Below are 20,171 nucleotides of genomic sequence, written 5' to 3' on the forward strand. Positions count from 1 at the left end.
CAGCGTGCCCGATTTCCCAGGGAGCGGAGGAATTCTCCCAAGGAGCCTGTGGAAACCCAGGCGAGAGCGGCCCTTTGCCGGGCGCCATTTGCAGCACACAAAGGGCCGCGGGGCTCCCGCAGCGCCCCGGCCGCGGCTCCGCGGGTGCCCCCTGCCGGCGGCCCCCCCCTGCCGGCGGCCCCTGCGCCGCGCGGGGCGGAGCGGGGCCGGGGCCATGGCCATGGCGGGCAGCGCGGCGGGGGCAGCGCTGCGGCGCGGCCGGATCGGCCTCCGCCACCGCCTGGCGCGGCCGCCGGGGCTCGGCGGCGGGAGGGCGGCGGCGGACTGGAGCCGGAGCCGGGCGGCCGGAGGAGCGGTGCAGTACTGCGCCGAGCTGGTGCGGTGAGTGCCCGCGGCCCGGGGGCTGCAGGCGCGGCGGTGCGCGCTCCGCAGGGGAAGGCTCCGAGTCTGTCCCAGGAGGGCTCGGCAGCGCTTCCCTCCCGATGGGGAAGCTGGCGAGTTCCCTGGAAGGGTGACTGGGATTCCCCCAGGCCGCCCTTGGCCTCTCCTGGCCCCGAGAACGGTCCCTATGGCCGGCGCCGGTGGGCCGGCGGGACCGCGCCGTGTTGGGAGCGTGGAAAGCAGGCGGATATTTCACCTGCGTGGATGATTTGCCCTGCACACAGGATCACAGAACCGATAGGGTTGGAACGGACCTCTGGAAGGCGTTTCGTCCAGCCCCTTGCCAAGGCAGGGTCACCCAGGGCAGGTTACACAGGAACGCGTCCACGTGGGTTTTGAATGTCCCCGGAGAGACATTTGAATGTCTCCAGGAGATTCCCACGACCTTCCTGGGAAGCCTCCCACGGAAATCCACACACGCCCCCGCCCCCTGCATTTCTTCAGAAATTTTGAATATTTCAGTTTCTTTGCCTCGGGATTTTGGAGAGAGAAGTCACCGAAGTGGATGTTTAAAAATAATGGGTTTTGTCAGATTTTCTTGGCTGCTGGGAAACAGCCAAGCTTCCGGAGTGCTTCTTAGAAAAATGGGCAAAAGCAGACGACATCCGATAGCTGGACAGGCAGCTCAGTACCTTCTCTGTCCTGAATGCAGGAGGGAGGCTATGTTCCAGAAGCATGTATACATTTTTTTGTCAAATGCAAAGTGCTCCAAGAGGAGCAGGAGTACAGCTCAGGCACTTCCAGGCCAAGCCATGTTTCCTGCTGGGCTTCTGGGCTATAAGCAACGTGCAGAGCCCCTTGGCTGTTTTCTAATCCACAGAAGTTCAGTTCTTTTCAAAGTAAAACGTTTAACAAGTCTCTTTTTAAAGACCTAAATAATTTCTCTTTGGATACTGTTGTCCTAGATGGTTAACAAAAGCAGGGAGGCGGCTTCCAAGTGTGTATAGAAAGAGTGGAACAGGATCATCTTTTCCAAACTAATGCTTGTAAAAGACAGAAAGGTGTGTATAGTCAGCAGTAATGCCTGAGGTAGGAAAACTAATGGGAAGAAATGGGACAATCTTAAACGTTCAGTGCAGCAAAAACCAGCAGATCTATACAGATGCAGCAGAGCGCACAGCCAGGTTGCAGTTTCCTTGACAAAGCTTCAGAATATAGCTTTCTTTTCCTAGTTACTCTACCCAGGATTTGTTCACCTGATACTCAAGAGCCCAGAGGTTGTTTGTGCAGTTAATATACAAATAAAGGTAATGTTTACAGGTAAAATGTTTTCAGTAACAAACAACTGTGAACAGAATAGTTAGGTTTGAAGGCACAGAAGCTGAGAGGGTTGAATTAAAACGTTTTTAATATACATTTTTGTTAAATGATAAAAAGATTAGTTAGAAAAATACATGACCATTCAAAATAGCAAAATGAAAGGTGGTTATGCTTTTGGCTTCATTTAATTGAAGCTGCTGTTCCCAGTAGCTCATATACTGCATGGAAATAATAAACTATAAAAAAAAGAGAAAGGAGTTATTATTCAAACAGAAATAAAACACCTGTGGCTGTGCAAGCATCAGCAATTCCCTAGTCCTGAATTTGATTATCCCACACACTACGAAGAACAACTGAGTTATGCTTTAAGGATATACATTTGTGCAAGTTTTTGCAATATGCAAGATGTCCTTTCTCTTGGGCTTTCCTTTTTATGTTAAGCAACTCTTTTAAAAGTTGCTTAAAGCTATTTAGTTAAAAATACGTATCCCTAGTAGGTATGTTTTCTGTCTCTTGCTGCTTATGATGTCTGCTCTGGAAGACAACCGTGTGGCTTGATGGTATTATGAAGTTTCATAACATGGAGGAAATTCATCATACTGAAAGTCCAATAATGGTCATAGCCAGCTTTTCTTCTGTGTGTGTGTTGATACATAAAATATACTTATGTGAGAGGAAAACTATGAAAAACACTCAATACCTGACTTAAGGTCGTTCCCTTCTTTCTTCATTCCTTACACTAATACATGAAGGACGTTGAGATAGAACGTGATCTACAGCAATATCAGTTTTATTTTACACACTGTGGCTTAATAGATTTGCTACACTTCATTTTTAAGCTTGGAATAATTGAAAACCAACATGTCAACATCATTACTCTAGGGAAGACAAATTTCTCTATTGTACTGCTGTGTACTTTGTGTAACCTGTTTCTTTCTGAAAGTAGAGGTGTTTCTGAAAGTAGAGTAGAAACTCAGGCGAACTGGGAAAATGTGGCTGTAAACCTTGCAGCTCTGCGTAGAGTGGGCAAAACTTGGTATTACTACAATCAGTCTTGAAAAAAATACTAGGTTTTGAGGTGATAATACTTTCAGAAACTGTCTTAATTGAGGGAAATTTGATGCATCTGTTCTTTAATACGAATGTGACCCTTAAAGCCTGCTAAAATTCACAAATGTAAATTTTTTTGTTTATGTTTGTGAATTTGCATCAAGCTCTAAAACAAGTTTTACAACCATTGTGAAAACTCTTAAGTGTTTGTTGTCAGCTGCTGTAGGGTTAAGAAACTCTGTTAAAGCTCACTTCCTTTTTGTTTGATGCTAAAAGTAGCAACCCTAATAGCCCTTGGTTTTAGTTTGGCTTTGCTATTTTAAGCTCATATTCCAAAGAAATATGAGTACATGGAATAACAGCAAACTTCATGAAAATGAGCAAATGTGTTTTCCTTGACACCTGTTTCTCCACTTTCCAGGTGAAACTTGGAGTTGTTGGACTTGTTCTAACAAAGAATCGGGTTTTAGGCTTATCAGAAAGTACACAAAAACATTGTTCAAAACGAGCAGTTTAGCTTTTCAGAAGTGGCCAGGTGATTTTATTAGCTGCAGTAATGTCTGATTTTGCAGTTTGTGATTCTGTGCACCGTGTTGTTTTTAATTTCGTGGCACACCCACGTGGCCAAACGATGGCATGTCACTCCAGGGTGACAGTGGGTTGCCTGCAGTGAAACTGCCAGCTCCCACAGTTCTTATGCTTTGAATATAATTGCCAATATAAACAAAAACTTAATGGTTAAGTGAGCACTCTTCTGCCAAGCTCCAAAGCACAATCTTTTAAAGAAATGTGGTTTCATGTTTGGAACAGAAATCTGGAGGTCGGACAAGCTGGATTCTTTTTGCAGTTCTGCCACAGCCTTTCTTCTGCCTTTAGTCAGATATCTGAGATCTGGATTTCAGAGGTGCATTGAGAGTTCAGACAACCTCCCCTCTCTTGGAGTTTGTCTTATTTTAAGCTTAAAAGCTGCTACTTTTGCAAAGTTTTGAACTATAACTTATTGCTACTCTTTCAGGAGTTCAGTGCTAAGCAGTAACACACCCAATGTACACAGAGCCATAAGTAACAAATATATTTTTTCATCCTTTATAGAAAGCGTGACTATGAAGGGTTTCTGTGTTCTCTGCTGTTGCCTGCGGAATCTCGAACCTCTGCTTTTGCCTTGAGAGCCTTCAATGTGGAACTGGCTCAGGCAGGTATTAAAATATATTTGTGAACTCTGGAAATGTAAAATAACAATTTTGATATTCTAAATTACACTAGTAGGTTGTGTTTTGCCAGGATTAACTTTTTATATTGTGAAGGGCAATGAATAACTAGTGCAATACAAACCTCTAGTTTTGAATGGCCCATGGAAAGTAGGCAGCCTCCTCCAATTATTTTGCTGATGTGTATAGATTTTCTGGCTTTCCTCTTTGTCGTGCTTTTTAAAATTAAAATTAAATTATAACAATTATAACAGGCAGTGGTCCTTGATACTGTTATGTGATTGCATCTACATCCTGGTTTCACATGCAGCGACCGAATCAGTCAAGTGCAGCTAAATCCTGTCTGTAGAAGGTCTGTCAAAAACTCAGATAACCAGGACCAGGTCTTTGTTGGCAGAAGCAAGGTGAGGGAAAGGCTGCAAGGAGGGAAGTTTGCTGTCAGTGTAATGGGAGAGGAGTGGCTGCAGTCTCTTCCCTTTGCTAGGTGGCCAGAAACTGGCAGTGCAGCCAGGAAACTTGGCAAAGCTTGCCAGAAAGGAGTGATCCAGGAAATGAGCTGACCAGGCCAAACCCCTGACCAGCTCCTGTAGGCTGTGCTTCTGGCAACCCATGATGTGCTGTCCTGCACTGCTGGCACCACTGCTTCCTTTCCTTCTGGGAAGAAAGCTAGGATGACGGTCACCCGAGACTTAATCTCCACGGGTTTCAAAGTTCAGGTTGTGGGGAAGATTTCTTTTTTAGTTTATGTAGTGTTCACAAGCTGTATCGGGAATAAACATCAATTGAAAACTGAGCATTTTCCCTACTGAGTGTGGCTATGTCCTGTGTCTCTTTTCAGCACAGATAGACCAAGTGTCTAAAGACACTGTGAGTTTCACTCCAGATGTGTCCTTTCCAGGTTAAAGACTCCATAACTCAGAAGACTACAGGTTTGATGCGGATGCAGTTCTGGAGGGAGGCTGTGGAGGACATATACTGCGATAACCCACCACATCAGCCAGTTGCTACAGAACTGTGGAGGGTAAAATATGCCTTTATTGTCCTAAAATTCACTTAACTTTAGTATTACCGTGGGAAATAATGTCAGTATTTTGCGTGTGCTGTGTTACATAGCTAACAGCATTATTTTATATAAAACAGATAATGTAAATTGTGTTTGTGTTTCTGTGTGTAAGCTACCTACAAGCAAAGAGCTGAGTTGGAGAAGGAGGATATTTGTGTGGGACCTGTTTGAAAGGTCAGACTTCTCTGAACCATCTGCTTTTTTCTCTTCTGTTTAGGTGAAGGGCTGAGTAAATTGTGGTAAGCCATAAGTTGATAGTTGAAGTGCAAAAGTGTACTTTTCTAAGCCAGTGCTAGTTATGTCTGAAGAGATTCAGCTGTAGAAAAAGACAGAAAGTTGAGCACAGAAGGTGAACTAGCAAATAGGTATGAGGAAAGGCCCAAGACTTTATGCAGTTACTGGATAATAGGGAAAATCTTAATACAGTCTTCTCCTCACATCAAGAGCTGCATGGTGGCTTCTGTTTATGAATTGCACAGATCTTTTTATGTGCATTGAGTAACAAGGATGTACTTGTGATCTTAGCACTTTATTTTTACCAAGATGCCCAAGTTCTGCAGGGACTAGAACATCACACATGAAGTATTCCTACATATCTATCCCTTTGCTGACCATGGCCAAAGAAACAGAGACTTTCTTCCAATTTTTTCTGTTTCTACTTAGGACTGTCATTAGTATGTTCAATGGGCGATTGAAGGTCTGAAGGCAGTGTAAATGGCAGTGTAAATCCCCTTGATGCTGATGTAAAACCACAATGATTTCATGGGTAGGTTGTCATCTAGTCCAGCTTGCCATTCAGAGATGATCTAACATCAAAGTTAGATCAGGTTATTAGGGCCACATTGAGGTGAATTTTGAATTTTTTCGGGGATGGAAATTCCATATGTTGTTAACTTGGCATCTTAGGGCCACGGGCCACAGCAAGTGTTTGGAGCAGCAAGTCCACAAGTGTTCCAAGAGAACAGCTACTCTTACTCTATAAGATCAGACCTGGATTTAAACTAAAGATCTCTGAGTTCCTGGACAGGAAAAGCTGCAGTTTGTCTAAACCTCAGTAGCTGAATACAGTTGACATAGATCCATAGGTAGTTAGGTTTGTGGACCTGCTGAAAAACAGGCAGTGAAATGTGGAGTCTTTGTCCAAATATTCATCTGCATTGTTCCTGTTAAAATCCTGGGAAAAACAGGACACTCACTGTAACTCTGGGTTAGAACAATGCAGTTTCTGCAGGATTAGAGCATTTCTCTTGTTGCAGTTTTGATTTCACTCAGCTTCATAAAACGGCCTGGGTTAGAAAGGACCTTGTAGATCATCTAGTTCCAGTGCCCCTGCCATGGACAGGGACACCTTCCACTAGACCAGGTTGCTCAAAGTCCCATCCAACCCGGCCTTGAACACTTTCAGGGATGGATGCAACTCTGCTGCACCTCCGGGACCACAAAAATTAGTCCTTTACAAAGAACCTTGGCCTCTCCCTGACTCTTCCTCCTTCAAATGTGACATAAAGCATAAGTGAGCATTTGTTCCTGTCTGTCAACACTCATGTTTAGATTAAAATTGAGATTTAAACTAAGATACACTTTGTTTAACTAAGAGAAAACATAGGTAATGCCAGGAAATAAAATGTTACAGTCACTTCTAGGGAAGACCAGAGCTTTTCCTAGGTGTCTCCAGCTCAGATAAATCATGTGCTTTAGCTACAGCAAAGTGTTCATACAGTTAGAATGAAGACTGGCAACTGTTGTGAGCCTTTTTATGGGATTATGGGAGTTGAAGATGTACTTAGCATTATACTTTAATGCAGATATTAAAGTGCAGAACCACTTGTTTACCATGTCAATCTGTCTGTGCTTTTGCTTTTTATTTCCTTCTCTCTGTCACTCTTCCAACAAATGGCAAACTTCCCAGGTACAAGATGGTTTTCTCCCAAAATGCTTTTTTCACCTTTCTAAGGAGCAACCTTAGTGTAGCCTAACTTATTTTTGCTTCTGAATATATCCTCTCATTTAGTTGTCTGATGGAGCGGGTCAGGTACAAGTTAGTTGTGGATAGGACTGTATCTTTTCTTTCAACTGCTTTTATTTTCAGGCTGCTTATGTGTGTCAGTGTGGGGTGTGTGCATCAAAGCCCAGCCAGCCTCTTAGCAGAGGTGCCCTCTCCCTCCTGCCAACCTCCCCCCTTACTTTACTGCTGAGCTTGATGCCAAATGGTCTAGAATATGTCTTTGGTCAGCTGAGGTCAGCTGTCCTGGCTGTGTCCCCTCCCAACTCCTTGTGCACTCCCAGCCTCCTCCCTGGTGGGATGGTGTAAGCAGCAGAAAATGCCTTGACACTGTGTAATCACTGCTCAGCAGTAACTATAACAGCAGTTCTTAGCAACACCTTTTCCAGCACAAATCCAGAACACAGCACCATAAAAGCCACTGTGAAGAAAATTAACTCTATCCCAGCCAAAACCAGAACAGCATTCAGATATAAATCATTCATATACTGGGATACCAACTGCAACCCTTCCCAGCAGCTAGGGCCCAGTCATGCTCCTTTCTCACAAAACAGAAAATTGATTTTGAAGTGGAAGAAAGGATTGCCTATCTCTCTAGTAAGATTTCACCTCATGTGTGATTTCTCTAAAGGAAGACCAATATAATACAATCCAAACAGAACTGGTTGTGAAATAAGATGTTGAAAAATAATTCAGAAGGTATTTCTAGGAGCTCTGAAAGCTCTGAGCACTGCAGAGCACTGGAATGAACTGACAATTCAACCTTACCTGGTGACCTTTTCAGTCAAGATGTGATTTTTATTTCTGTACTTTGGCAAATACCCCAAGAATGACCTATTTGAAGATCATGGCTTCACAAATGTCCAGGAATGTCATTGCAATTCTTAGAAAGAAGCATTTGGAAAGACACCTGAACTCACAAGTATTGCAAAACTGTTAATAGAATTAGCATGTCTTTGCACAACATAATCAATGTGTACTCTTTTTTTACTGTTGAGTTTATATGAGGACAGTTTGATTTTCCAGAATAAATTCTAATTTATCATGCTAAATGTGTTCCTGAAGTTTTGTATATCCCAGAATACTCACATTTGGATTCCTAAAGTTTTATCCACTAGTAAAGTAGATAAATAGCCTTTAATAGTATTTCTTGAATTATTAATAGCTCATTTCTTGGTGACTTTAATATAAATTTATACAGTGGCTGTATAAATTGTTCCTACTTGTCTGTCCATTTTGAACACATGAAGAGTGAGGCCTAATTCTCCATTCGTTTCTGGTAGACGAAGCCAGTTTTTGAAGCTTGAGAAGTGAGGACCTGTGTGTTTGAATGAAGGTAGCTTAAAATGGATGTAATGTTCAAATTGCATAATTTAGCAGAATTCATTTTGGAGCTTTAAGTCTTGACCTGTGACTGTTTAAAGGATTTAGTTTACAAAATGATACTCGAGGTGAACAAGTGAGAATCAAACCTGACATTTGTAGTTATAACTTAAAATTTGTCTTTTCACATACGGAGTACTGTCTCAAGCAGAATTTGTTGAATCAACAAGATCTGGTCTTGTCAAACCTTGAAAAAATATTTACTAATATGATGGATGTAAAGAAGAAATTGAAAATGAGCTATTAAGCTAAATGGTGAGAAATCTGCTCCACAAATCTTGTGTGTAAATGTTTATATGTGTGAATGTAGCCTTTCTGACAATGTGTTCTGGAAAATTCAATGTGTGTAATTAAGAGGATTGAAGGTAAGTTGATAGAATGAAGTGGTACAGGAAGGAAGTTAAGTACAAGCTAAAAGCCAAAAGAATGTATGAATATGAGATGCTGTGGGATACATTTTAAACAAACCCAGAATATTCAGTATAATAATTTGTTAGGTTGCTGTCTTTACAGTATGTATCAGTATGTTGTACTGGTGTTTTCTTGAAAATGTATAGGGGAAATGTTTTTTATTGCTTGACTCTGGAGGAAACTGTGTTCTTTTTGGAAAGTGAACATAGTTATCTGCAAATATTTTGTGGGAACGTATGACTCCAAGAATAAATTACTTGCAAAAACATTTTTAAAGAAAAGCTTTTAGTTAGCTGGCTTGATGTCCAGTATTTCATTTTTGTGTGCAGCAACTTGCAGTAAATGTCATTTGAAAATTTCTGTATTTGAATCTCTGTATTATTGTATTAAATATATAAAATATATTTCAGCCTTCAGAATGCAGTATTACCATCACTTTGTATACATTAACGTGGAGGTTTTATTTGATAATTTTCAGGCTGTCAAGAGGCATAATTTGACTAAAATGTGGTTCATGAAGATCATTGATGAAAGAGTAAGTATTTACCATTCAGAGTCTGATTCTAGTTTTAGTCATATTTGGCTTTTCTTTTCCTTATTTTTATGTGCTTATGTGTAGAACAAAAGCTTATATAATTCATCTTTTCCAGACAGCAGTATTTCTCTTTAAAAATAATACTGCTATATTTCTTTTTAATTCTCCCTTGATGCCACTCTTCATAGTTTCTGCTCTTTTCTGGCCAGAATGGCTAATAGAATCCTTTGTTTATTTTTGCTTTAAAATAGGTGTAGTTTGTGAGTCCACATAGATGTAGGATCTCAAAAATTAAATGACTTGTCTGAACCTTTCTGCCACACTTTTCCGCTTCTTATCATGGCTGTGGAGTTTTTCCTCAGCAATGTTGTAAACTGGAGCATTCTAATCACGTGAAGTTTAAAATATCCACCCTTTTCTGGGAAAAAATGAGGAAGAATTTCACTGGTACAGTGATGCTGCTACCAGCTCTGACACAAGGGCAAGAATGAAAAGCGGGGGGCAGGAATTTCTTAAACTATTTTTATTGCTAAAGTTAGTGTCTCGTGAAGTTATACATTGAGAAAATTGATGGTCAGTTACTTGCAGAGTGTCATTGCTATGAAAGACTTCAGAGTTTATTAATCTTAAAACTGTTTCTTAATCCTATGACTAGTATGTTTTAACCACAGAAACCGCTAGGACAGGAAGAATGCTGGAGGATGTTATATTTTTTGATGTATTTTATTAGATACTACATCATTTGGGTGTATTTTATTATTTTTGGCTGTATTATTTATTAGAGGCCCGAAGTTGATCTGGGGGCTGGAACACCTTGCCTATGCAAACAGGCTGAGAAATTTGAGGCTGTTGGTCCCTTAGAAGAGAAGGCTCTGGGGGATAGCACCTTATAGCACCCTCCTGAAGGGGGCTACAAGAGGCTGCAGAGGGACTTTTCACAAGGGCATGTAGTGATAGGACAAGAGGGAATGGCCTTAAGCTGAAGAAAGGTAGGTTTAGATTAGATGTTAGGAAGAAATTCCTTACTATGAGGGTGGTGAGGCAATGGAACAGGTTGCCTAGAGAGTTTGTGGACTGTCTATGAAGTGTTCAAGGCCAGATTGGACTCTCTGCAACCTGCTCTATTAGAAGGTGTCCCTGCCCATGGTAGGGGAGTTGGAGTTAGATGGTTCCTTTCAGCCCGAACCATTCCATGATTCTAAGAGTCAATGATTTGCTTATGACTTTGAAACTCATGTGTATTTGATAGATTTTTATGCATGTTTTAAACCATACATTCATATTTATCCAAATTTCTCTGTGCTTCAGTTGCAAAATAACTATTATAATTGAAAACCTCATGGTGTAAGAATACCATATGATGTTTTGTTTTGGCTGTATCTTTTTTTAATGAAGAATTCTGATTTCATATTACTGCAGAAAGTTGTATTTGCTCGAGTAAGCAGACATGGCTGCAGTTGCATGTAGTTGATTATGTTAGACTTGCTATAAGCTTTAACGATTGCTTCTATCTGAGTCTATACTTTTCTGTCTCTCAATTTTTGTCCTTTTTTTGTTTTGTTAGTGAATTAGGTTGACATGACCATAGTAATAAACTTGTGTAAATAGCAGTTATGTTTTACTGAAGTTCTGTGTTTATATTACAGGAGAAGAATTTGGATGATAGGGCATACCGTAACATCCAGGAGCTCGAAACGTATGCTGAGAACACTCAGAGTGCTCTCTTGTACCTCACCTTGGAAATGCTGGGTAGGTGTTTTGCCCTTTTTGTGTTTTGTTGTTGACTCATTAGTGCAGGTACAATATTTATTGATGTTTCAAAAAGCCCATTCTTTTCCCACTGGAGTTTACTTTCATAGAAGTTGCCTTAGGTAATACTTCATATATCTTTTGAATGTGGAATTGTACTACAGCTGTCCTAGACCTATGCTTTCCTTGGAAGCTGCTCAGTGCAGAGCTCACTGAAGTGCAGTTTCCTACTCCTCCATTCTTTGTTGCTTTGTTTTGTCTCTTCTTGCTCTTATGTGTGGTAAATTCAACTCTTCACTATATTTAGATTGCCCTACAGAACACAAGGTGCTGTAGATATTCTGCAGCTGTTGTTCTGTATTGCAGTGATGTACACTGATTATCTTGAAACAGCCAACTTCCCAACCTATAAACTTCCCTTGGTGATATTTTAAATTTGGGTGTGAATCCTCCTCTTAGAAGTAGGTTAACTATCAATAGTTGAATAGCTAGAAAAAATGCAACAAAAATGATCCTTGTGATCAAGAGCTAGTTTCATGTCTAATATAAGAGTTACAGATTGGGAAAGAACTGTTCATCTGTAGTGAAGAAAAGGGTAATTTTCTTTTAGGTGTCTGTTGCACTATGGAAGTATTCCCTGTATGAGCTCAGATGTAGAAAAAAGGTGGAAAAAACTGTTATTTAGTAGTATTTAGTATTGTAGTAGCAATGTTTTCTTCTTGTCTATCAGAGTGATCTGATGGAAGGCCAATACTGAGGCTAAAAGACTTAATAAAAATGAAATTAAAAGAATTAAAAAGAGATATGGTGAGCACCTTATTCTTTGGAAGAAATGAGGATCTTAACATCCAATGTTTGCTTCCTCAGTAGGAAATCAGTGAAATGTTGCAAATGTCTTTCTGAACCTCTGATTGAAGAAATGTAGGAGTATGAGAAATGTCAAAATCTTTCATTCTGAGAAATGTTTTTGATCCTGAATAAGTTCAGTCATGCTTGGGTCACTCCTGGTACAAATAGATAAATCTGTTTTTCAAAATGGGTATGGAGGCTCTGGATATTCTAGGTGTTCTATTGTCATGTGTCACTTCTCTTAAATTTATGAATGTAATAAAGTATCTAAGATAAAGTCTCCTTCACTGCATATTAAACAGTTAACTTCTGTAATTTTTTCTCCATAAACAGGGAAACTAATCGAACCCTTTCTTGGTGTTCCCCATCAGCAATCTTTTCCAGACTAGGTGGACCTGGTTTCATTGCAGGTCATGTTGGCTAAATTTCTTGTCCTTTTTAGATTCTTTATTCCTAACCAGTCTCCACTGTGTGTGTATCTCTCCCAGTACTAGTGCTGTTTTATTCTTACTGATTTCAGGTTATCTCTCATTTTGACTGGTAATTGTGTCAGCCAAAGTCCTCGTACCTCCTCTCAGCTCCTGTCATTTAAAAATATCAATGGTTGTGCTCTCTGATTAATTGCCTCAGTAATTAGGAGTTTGATACTACTAAATAATTCTGTTAAACCTTTTAAGAATGTCACTTTTGGGATATATTCCCAGGTTGAGCATGAGTCACTGCTAACTCTGAGCTTTTTTTTCCCCCCAAATTCCTAGTTATATGTAAATCCTGAGCTGCCCAGTCAGTATCAGTAAGTTTTATCCATTGATTCCTCCAAGACATACTTTGCTTTCTCTGTAGTTAATTTATAGCCACTGTTTTGCAGAGGCTTTTGAGATCCATTGAAGGCCCAGACAGGCTTCTGCTGGGAATCTGGTATGCCTGGTACAATCTTCAGAAGTTAGTTAGGCTCACTGACTGTCATTCCTGTATCCTCATTTCTTTCTTCATGGAATGCTGCTTCTGCTAGAGCTTTTATGAGTTTTAATTTCAATTTTCCTTTAAGTTTCATTTTATCCTGGGTCAGTTCTGTGAAAACATTACAACTTTATGATCCCTTTTTCAGTTCTCGCAGTTGTGTGACTGTGCAGTAACTAAAACTGTTGTTTTGCTGATCTGATTCAGTTTTCCTCATTGCCGGAAACAGCACAAGGGAGGGGGCAGAAATATGGGTTTGGGGGGTGAAGTGTAGGATCATTCTCTATGTCTTCACTACCATGATGAATCAGCTGCAGTTAATCATGAAACCACATTATAAGGATTAATGCTTGTCAGGAATCTCACACTTGAATGACTTTTTTTGGCAGGAAAAACAGTTCTTGGGATACTGTTATCCTGGGAGAGGACATATCAATGAAAATGAGTTTGTGTACTGATGTGTTCTATCTGAATAGGTGCTGCTCTGCTAAGTATACCTTTTGCAGACACTGCAACAAAATAATAGGCATCTTACTCCTGAATGTGGAAATCAATGACTTTTCCTGCTGCTTTGCACCTCTGAGATGAGATTGCAAGGCAATTTATGCACAGAATGTTCTGTCATGGACCAATGCACTTAGCTTTCCTAAGGTATGACTGTGATACACATCAGGGAAGACCATACTCCTCAAAAGGTCTGACTGCATGTTTCTAAACATAATATTTCTGCAATTTTAGGTGTGAGGGACATCCATGCTGACCATGCAGCCAGTCACATTGGGAAAGCACAAGGCATAGTTACCTGTTTAAGAGCAACTCCGTATCACAGTACAAGACAAAAGGTCTTTCTTCCCATGGACATTTGTATGTTGGTGAGAGAAGCAATTTGTCTGGAATTGAACAGTATAATGTTTCTTCTAACTGTGTTTCTCAGTGCTAGATATGAGATCATGATTTATTCTGCCAGAAAGAAACAGGACTTTTTTTCTTTAATTTAACTTTCTGCTGTGGCCTAGTAATATGCCATTGTCATGGGTTTGTATCCTTTGGGAGGTGAGAGGAGTGACCTTCAAGAAAGTCTAGGGTTTCTTTTTGGGTTTTTGTTTGTTTGGTTTTGGGTTTTGTGTGTTTGTTTTTTGGGGGGGGGGTTGTTTCTTTTATTTGTTTGTTTTTATTAAATGTAATATTTTGATTTTCAGGAATTTTTCCATTAATGTATAAAAATGCAACTACGTAATGGGGCCTCAGTTTTGTGGTTTGGGGTTGGATGTGGGTTTTTTCTTTCTTTTTTTGTTTTTGTTTTTTTTTTTTTTTAATTTTCCTATGACCATAAAGGAAGCACTGTGAGAAATTTTATTTCTGAACAATCTTCTTGCATTTCTCTTTGTTACCTTTTCATAAATGTGCTGGTGGTTTTGGGGTTTTTTTGTTCCATATTTGACAGCTATAGGCATACATTCCATACATTGCTGTAGGAGATGGTGTAGTCCTCCAATTTAAACTATACACCTAATTTGCATTGGAATTTAACAGATCGTGCAACTTAAGTAGGATGGGATTAAAGCTCAGAATTTTTCATTAATGTTCTGTGGCTCAATCTGCAGCATCTCAACTGTAATTCCTTCATTTCCAGTCTTTATTTCTAAATGTTAATGCTGTTCTTTTTCTATTTAACCAAAATTTTTGCAATTATAGTGATGACTAAGGCAGCTGTGTTAGTATTTTCTGAATATAATCTCAATACGATTAAAAGTTTTGATTTGAAGTTTAGTAATGTAGGTAGTTGCAAAAAATGTAGATGCTAATATAGGTCAGGGTTATAAGACTGCAAAAAGGAGCTGCACCCTGCTTGCAGCCCTTCTGGGACTGCATGGTATGGGAGGCCTTCCAAATTTTCAGCTTTTCAAACATAGCCTGAAAATTCACAGTCATTCCTTGCCATGGAAGGTGTTTTGCAGTGAAACCAAAAAAAGCTTGCATCCCTTCCGTGAAGACTGAGCATCCTGTAAGCATTTCAGCTGCTGGCAAGTATTGCAGAGTTCTCCTGGAGCCTCTACCTCCTGTGAAGCCCACCAGCCTACATTTATACAGCTTTCACATGCCTCGCTGTTGTTGAGAGGGACAGGCAGCTGGTGCAATTCTGAATATGCCATATTGTGTCTACTGGTATCTGTAGTAGAAGAATAAGGTTGGGGTTGGTTTCTTTTGAGGTTTGGAGGGGTGGTTTTCCAGTGGATCTGTTTTTTTGCTGTTTGGTTTTGTTTGTTGGTTGGTTGGGGTTTTTTTTTGCAAGCCTGGTGGTGCACACCAATCCCAAGATTTCAAAAGCCAGCATGGCTTCTTGTGTTAGCTGTTACTGGCTTGCTTCTGCTTAATATCTATTCTTGGTTCATGGTTTTAAAAATTGGGTATCTAAACTGATCTAAATTCCCCAAACTTTAAAATCTAACTTGGTTGTCTTACTGACCACAAAGATTTAGGGAGCAAAATCATGCAGAAAGAATCTGTACCAACTGTTCTCTGTGATTTCTTGAATTTTTTTAAGCGATTGACCAAAAAAAAAAAAGGAATTAAAAAAGGAGGGAGCAGTAGTAAAACATTTAGGCTGTTTTAGTATTTTGTCCTTAGTTTGGTTGCTGGAACATATTTTTGAGAAGTTAAAATGGAAAATTGATATTTATGGTGGTTTTTTTCTCTTTTTGATTTTGTTTTTCCTTCCTATGTCTAGCATGGAGTTTCACAAGAGGATTTCATAAGGGGCAAGCAAGAGAAAAATGTGAGAGATGTAATTTATGACATTGCCAGCCAGGCCCATATTCATCTAGAACATGTAAGATTCCTTTCCTTTTATTTATTTAAATAAACATAACTGATGCTAGTCTCCTTACGCATTTGTTGTTAGATGACTTAAAACTGCATACTTAATTTCTAATATTTTGCCTTTAATTATTTTGGAAGTTTAAATTAAAAAAACCCCAACCTTTAAATATTACTACTTCTTTATGAATATTATACTTATCTTTATGTACAGGAGGCAGTTTACTCACAGCCAGGTCCAATTTGTTATATATAAATGCTGCCTAAGAGACTTATTACTGGAAGAGAAACTTCAAGCAGACTTTCCTAAATGCAGCTATGTGCCAGCATGGGATCAGCACCATAGAAAGCACCTCTGCATATGGTATTTTGCAGCACGGTGGAATGGCTGCCAGGAAAACAGAGCATGTTGCCTTTAACTGCTGGTTAGTGTGTGTGGGAGAGGGGATTCATTCCCTAGCATGACCAGCCATGCCCAGAATTAAGTTGGGAAAAGTGCTTTCTGTTTATATCTTTTCTGGCATCCAGCCAAGTGAATTATGAAAGACTTTATTTGCTTGGAACAGTGAATTATAAGCCCTGAAGGACTGCAGAGTTCTACTCTATTTTTTCTTTCATGTTTTTATTTTAGCTACACTCTGAATTGCTTGTTGGTGCATAGTACAAAAGCAAAAGAATGTTTCATCAGCAATGCTTGGTCTGCCTCCATCTGGAAAACAAAACTTGCAAGAAGCACTGTAAAGAGCTGCTTATGTCTACGAGTACATGTCTGTGTATACTTTAAGTATTGCCCTCAGTGCTTCCAGTCAGGGTAGTCTGGAAAGATACCATTTCAGAGTAAAGAAATGCCAGATTTATCTCTGCATTTGCACCATTGATATAATCCTCAATTACAGCATTACCTGTGATCACAGGATTTTTTTGCAGTAGAAATAGGAGAGCCCTTTTCTGAAGGTAAAATGAGGGATCTCTGGTTTGTTCAGTCAGATGTTAGTTAATTGATTAATGTTTTTATTTTATGTTAATAGTATGTATATATTATAACAGCTCTCCAGTACCTACAGAGTCCTACAAGAGAGCCAGAGAGGGACTTTTTACAGGGGCATGTTGGACAAGGGGGAGTGGCTTTAAACTGAAAGAGGGCAGGTTTAGATTAGATACTAGGAAGAAATTCTTTAATGTGAGGGTGGTGAGGCACTGGCACAGGCTGCCCAGAGAAGCTGTGGATGCCTCATCCCTGGAAGTGCTCAAGGCCGGTTTGGATGAGGATTTCAGCAACCTGGTCTATAGTGGGAGGTGTCCCTGCCCATGGCAGTGGGGGTTTGAACCAGATCATCCCTTCCAACCCAAACCATTCTATGATTTTATGTAGCCTTGAGCTTTATTTTTTATAGACTAATTCTAATTTGCATTAACGCATTCCTGTTCACACTGTTTCTTCTGATGTCTCAGTTTTTGTGGTCACATGCCCAGGAAAACTGTTTATTCCATTTAGAAGTAGGGAACAGAGCCAAAGAAAATGCAACATCAAAACTGTTCACTACCTTTGTTCAAGATGAAATATTTTGATTTTTCTTCTTTTATTCTCCACCCGTTATCCCATAATGCACAGCATTTAAAACCCATTGACTTTGGTTGCAGTTGTGGCTTACAAAAATGCCAAGTGCCTGGTCTGAAATGCCTCATATCAGGGATGGGAGGAATGGAAATGAGTAATGTGTATTTATGGTCTACATCTTTAAAATTTGGTTCCTGGTATTGTATGGATACTTTGGGACAGAAGCAGGAAGAGAATTCAGTTCTTCAGAACTTTCAGATAATTTGATAATTCATACTGCCTTGGTCCCCTCACTTCCAGAATGCCTACCAGCTTCTGAAGAGAACAGGCCTCCTTTCTTCCCACTGCATTCCTAGAGCCCTGCCCATGTTATACACTGGGAGGGTCCTGAGGAAAATATGCAATGTGATCATGTAATTGGAGACTATACAGAAAAGTATAAACAGGAGGAAACCAGATTAGGGCAGCATTAGCATTTCATTCAACTGAATGTTTGTCTTGGCACCCTCTCCCCTTTTTCTGTTAATGGATGGGTTATATCACCTTAATTAAAATTTAAAAATTCCTCTTTGAATACTTGCTCCATCATCATCAGTGAAGAATAGTTGACAGTGCAGGATCTCTGTAGAGTGTTCAAAGCACTTGAACTGGCTATAACTGGCAGCAGTAGCAGGATATTGGCCTCCTTAATAATCAGATGATCTTTGTTAATGCAAGGACAAAGGTACTTTCTCCCCTAATGGCTGAAATGGGCTTTAGCTGGCAAGGTTTGCTGGGTATTTCAAGACTTCAGGTGAATGTAGTGGGCTGGTGCCTTTAAATGCATCTGTCCTCCTGTATAAAATCACCATCTTGTTTTGCCTGAGTGTCTTTTGAGCCACTTATGCTTTGTTTTAGTTGGAATTAGAGAGTAGGGTAAAGTTTAAACCTGAAGACAGGTTTCGACAATCTCAGCATTTGTTACACAAACCACATATTTTAGAGGATGAGGACAACGGTTACCAGCCCCATTTCACAGCCAGAAGACATATAATCCTAAAATGCAGAATTGAGTCTCAGCAATATTATAGGAAGCATATTGTAGTAATGTGGCCCTTAATCTTGGCAGAAAAATTTCTGGAGTGTGGTCAGGGACTGATGACCAGCAGAGGGCAAAATAAGATAATGAAGATTGTAGTTTTCCTTAGGAGTTCTGTGTTTTATTAGAATAAAAACATATAATAAACATTCTGTCAGTCCCACAGTCCGCCTTTGAAAGCCTGTGAATACATTTACACATTCTCCTCCTTCCTCTTAAGCACCCTTTGTTAAAAGAGAGTGTCCTTCTGGCTTTTTGCATTTATCTCAGTTATGCTACCTCATTATGGGCTCAATTTACCAAGGAAGATAACATGCTTTCTGAATGACGTGCAACCCATTCTGGGTTAAGAAGGTCAAGCAAGACTACTTTTTTTTTTCATCTTGCAATTAATAATAGTAAGGCAAGATGTTAGATCAGGGAAGAATATTTTTCTTTTTTAGAGATAGACATACAAAAAGTTTTAAAATAATTTGCCTTCTAAAAGATAAAGTATTTTTTCCTTCCAAAGTTTCAGGCTGATTTTTCTCAGTTGCCTGGAAAAATTTGTGAAAAACTATCAGAAACTTATACACTCTTGTCAGTATTTGTAAAGGGTTGGTTTGTTTTAACCTGTAAGAAAAGGCAAAACAAGGAGGGATTTTGTGTTTATAAATAAACATTACAGGAAGACTTGCTTCAGCTCTGTTAGAGGAACCTGAGCTGAACACGAGTTTAAATTGTAGATTTGATTCAGCCTTGCTTTTTAGATGTGATATGTAAATACTGAGGAACTGAGATAATTTTGAAGTCCCAGAAATGCAATGGGAGCATTTACAACTCGGCTGCTGGGGCTGATGGCAACATTGGACCAAAAAGATGCACTGAGAGAAGTGCATTTCTGGTCTTCCATAATTTCTGTCTATTGGCATGCAGAGAGTTATTTGGGTTGTGGGGTGGGGGAAAGGTTAAATTGTTTATTAAACCAGATGCAACTTGGGACTTTGCTGGAACAAGGGATGCTAATTTACATGATTTATAATATGTAACATTTTAGCAGGCCTCTCCCAGTATTACATACTTACTGTGTAACTGCTTTTGTACACAGTGAGGGATGGTGCTGGCTTGCACATAAGGAAAAGTTACACATTCAGGATGTCAAAATAAAAAGGGATGAAGCTCATAAACCAGTTTGTTGCCTCTAACCATTCTACATAGTACTTGATGTTTAATCTGAAATGTTAAATTCTTCTGATAAGTACGTTTGTTTTTGTTTTGTTTCCCCCCCACCTTACCCCATTTACTTTTAGGCTAGATCTTTCAGTAAGAAAGTTCCTGCGAAGGCGTATCCTGCTTTTTTCTGTACGGTGGGTGTGATATCATGCACTCTTTAAGTGATGGACTTGTTCCTCTGCTAATGTTTGTGAAGAGTATCAAATTAAGCATGGTTAACTCCTGCTTCGTGTGTCTGTTTTGGGAGGATGTAATACCTAAAACTCACAAAGATCAATCATAATGTGTGCCTGACTGTGGAACCTTACAGTTTTGATCAACACTTTTAATCCTTCTCCTTTAACTACATCATTTCACCCAAGATGTCTGTATATTCACAGACTGCCATTCTGATGCAAGAGCCCCAAATCTTGTCTATTTTTATAATTTGCTGTTTGGTCTAGTAAAAGGTAATGCTTCTCTTCACAAAATCTGATTTTTTTATATGCTTGGAATGTGATGGTTACACTACCACTTAATAACACAAACTGTCAAGCCTTTTTGCAGTTTCTCATTTGGTTTCATGTATTGTTTTTTTAAACTTAATGCCCAATTA

At 39.7% G+C, this 20,171-nt stretch overlaps 1 protein-coding gene across 7 annotated transcripts in view; it reads left to right on the forward strand.

Annotated features, from left to right (window-relative positions):
• Window positions 1-205: 205 nt before the first annotated feature.
• Window positions 206-20,171, forward strand: part of NDUFAF6 (NADH:ubiquinone oxidoreductase complex assembly factor 6) — a 29,020-nt gene continuing 9,054 nt past the window's right edge. For 2 of the 7 annotated variants that reach the window (XR_007904172.1, XM_051785275.1), the window contains exons 1-8: window positions 206-381; window positions 3,844-3,943; window positions 4,858-4,980; window positions 9,297-9,353; window positions 11,000-11,102; window positions 13,650-13,783; window positions 15,640-15,741; window positions 19,654-19,710. Coding sequence is in view for 6 of the 7 variants with exons in the window: in XM_051785275.1 (XP_051641235.1) it covers window positions 215-381; window positions 3,844-3,943; window positions 4,858-4,980; window positions 9,297-9,353; window positions 11,000-11,102; window positions 13,650-13,783; window positions 15,640-15,741; window positions 19,654-19,710 (843 nt within the window). In the remaining variant the exon portion in view is untranslated. Of the gene's footprint in view, window positions 382-3,843; window positions 3,948-4,797; window positions 4,981-9,296; window positions 9,354-10,999; window positions 11,103-13,649; window positions 13,784-15,639; window positions 15,742-19,653; window positions 19,711-20,171 lie in introns of all 7 variants that reach the window. The other 5 variants (XM_051785277.1, XM_051785278.1, XM_051785280.1 and 2 more) reach the window with 5 other exon arrangements.

This window comes from Manacus candei, unplaced genomic scaffold (genome assembly GCF_025592945.1).
Source record: "Manacus candei isolate 608988 ecotype Guabito, Panama unplaced genomic scaffold, ASM2559294v1 h1tg000019l, whole genome shotgun sequence".
Taxonomy (NCBI): Eukaryota; Metazoa; Chordata; class Aves; order Passeriformes; family Pipridae; genus Manacus; species Manacus candei.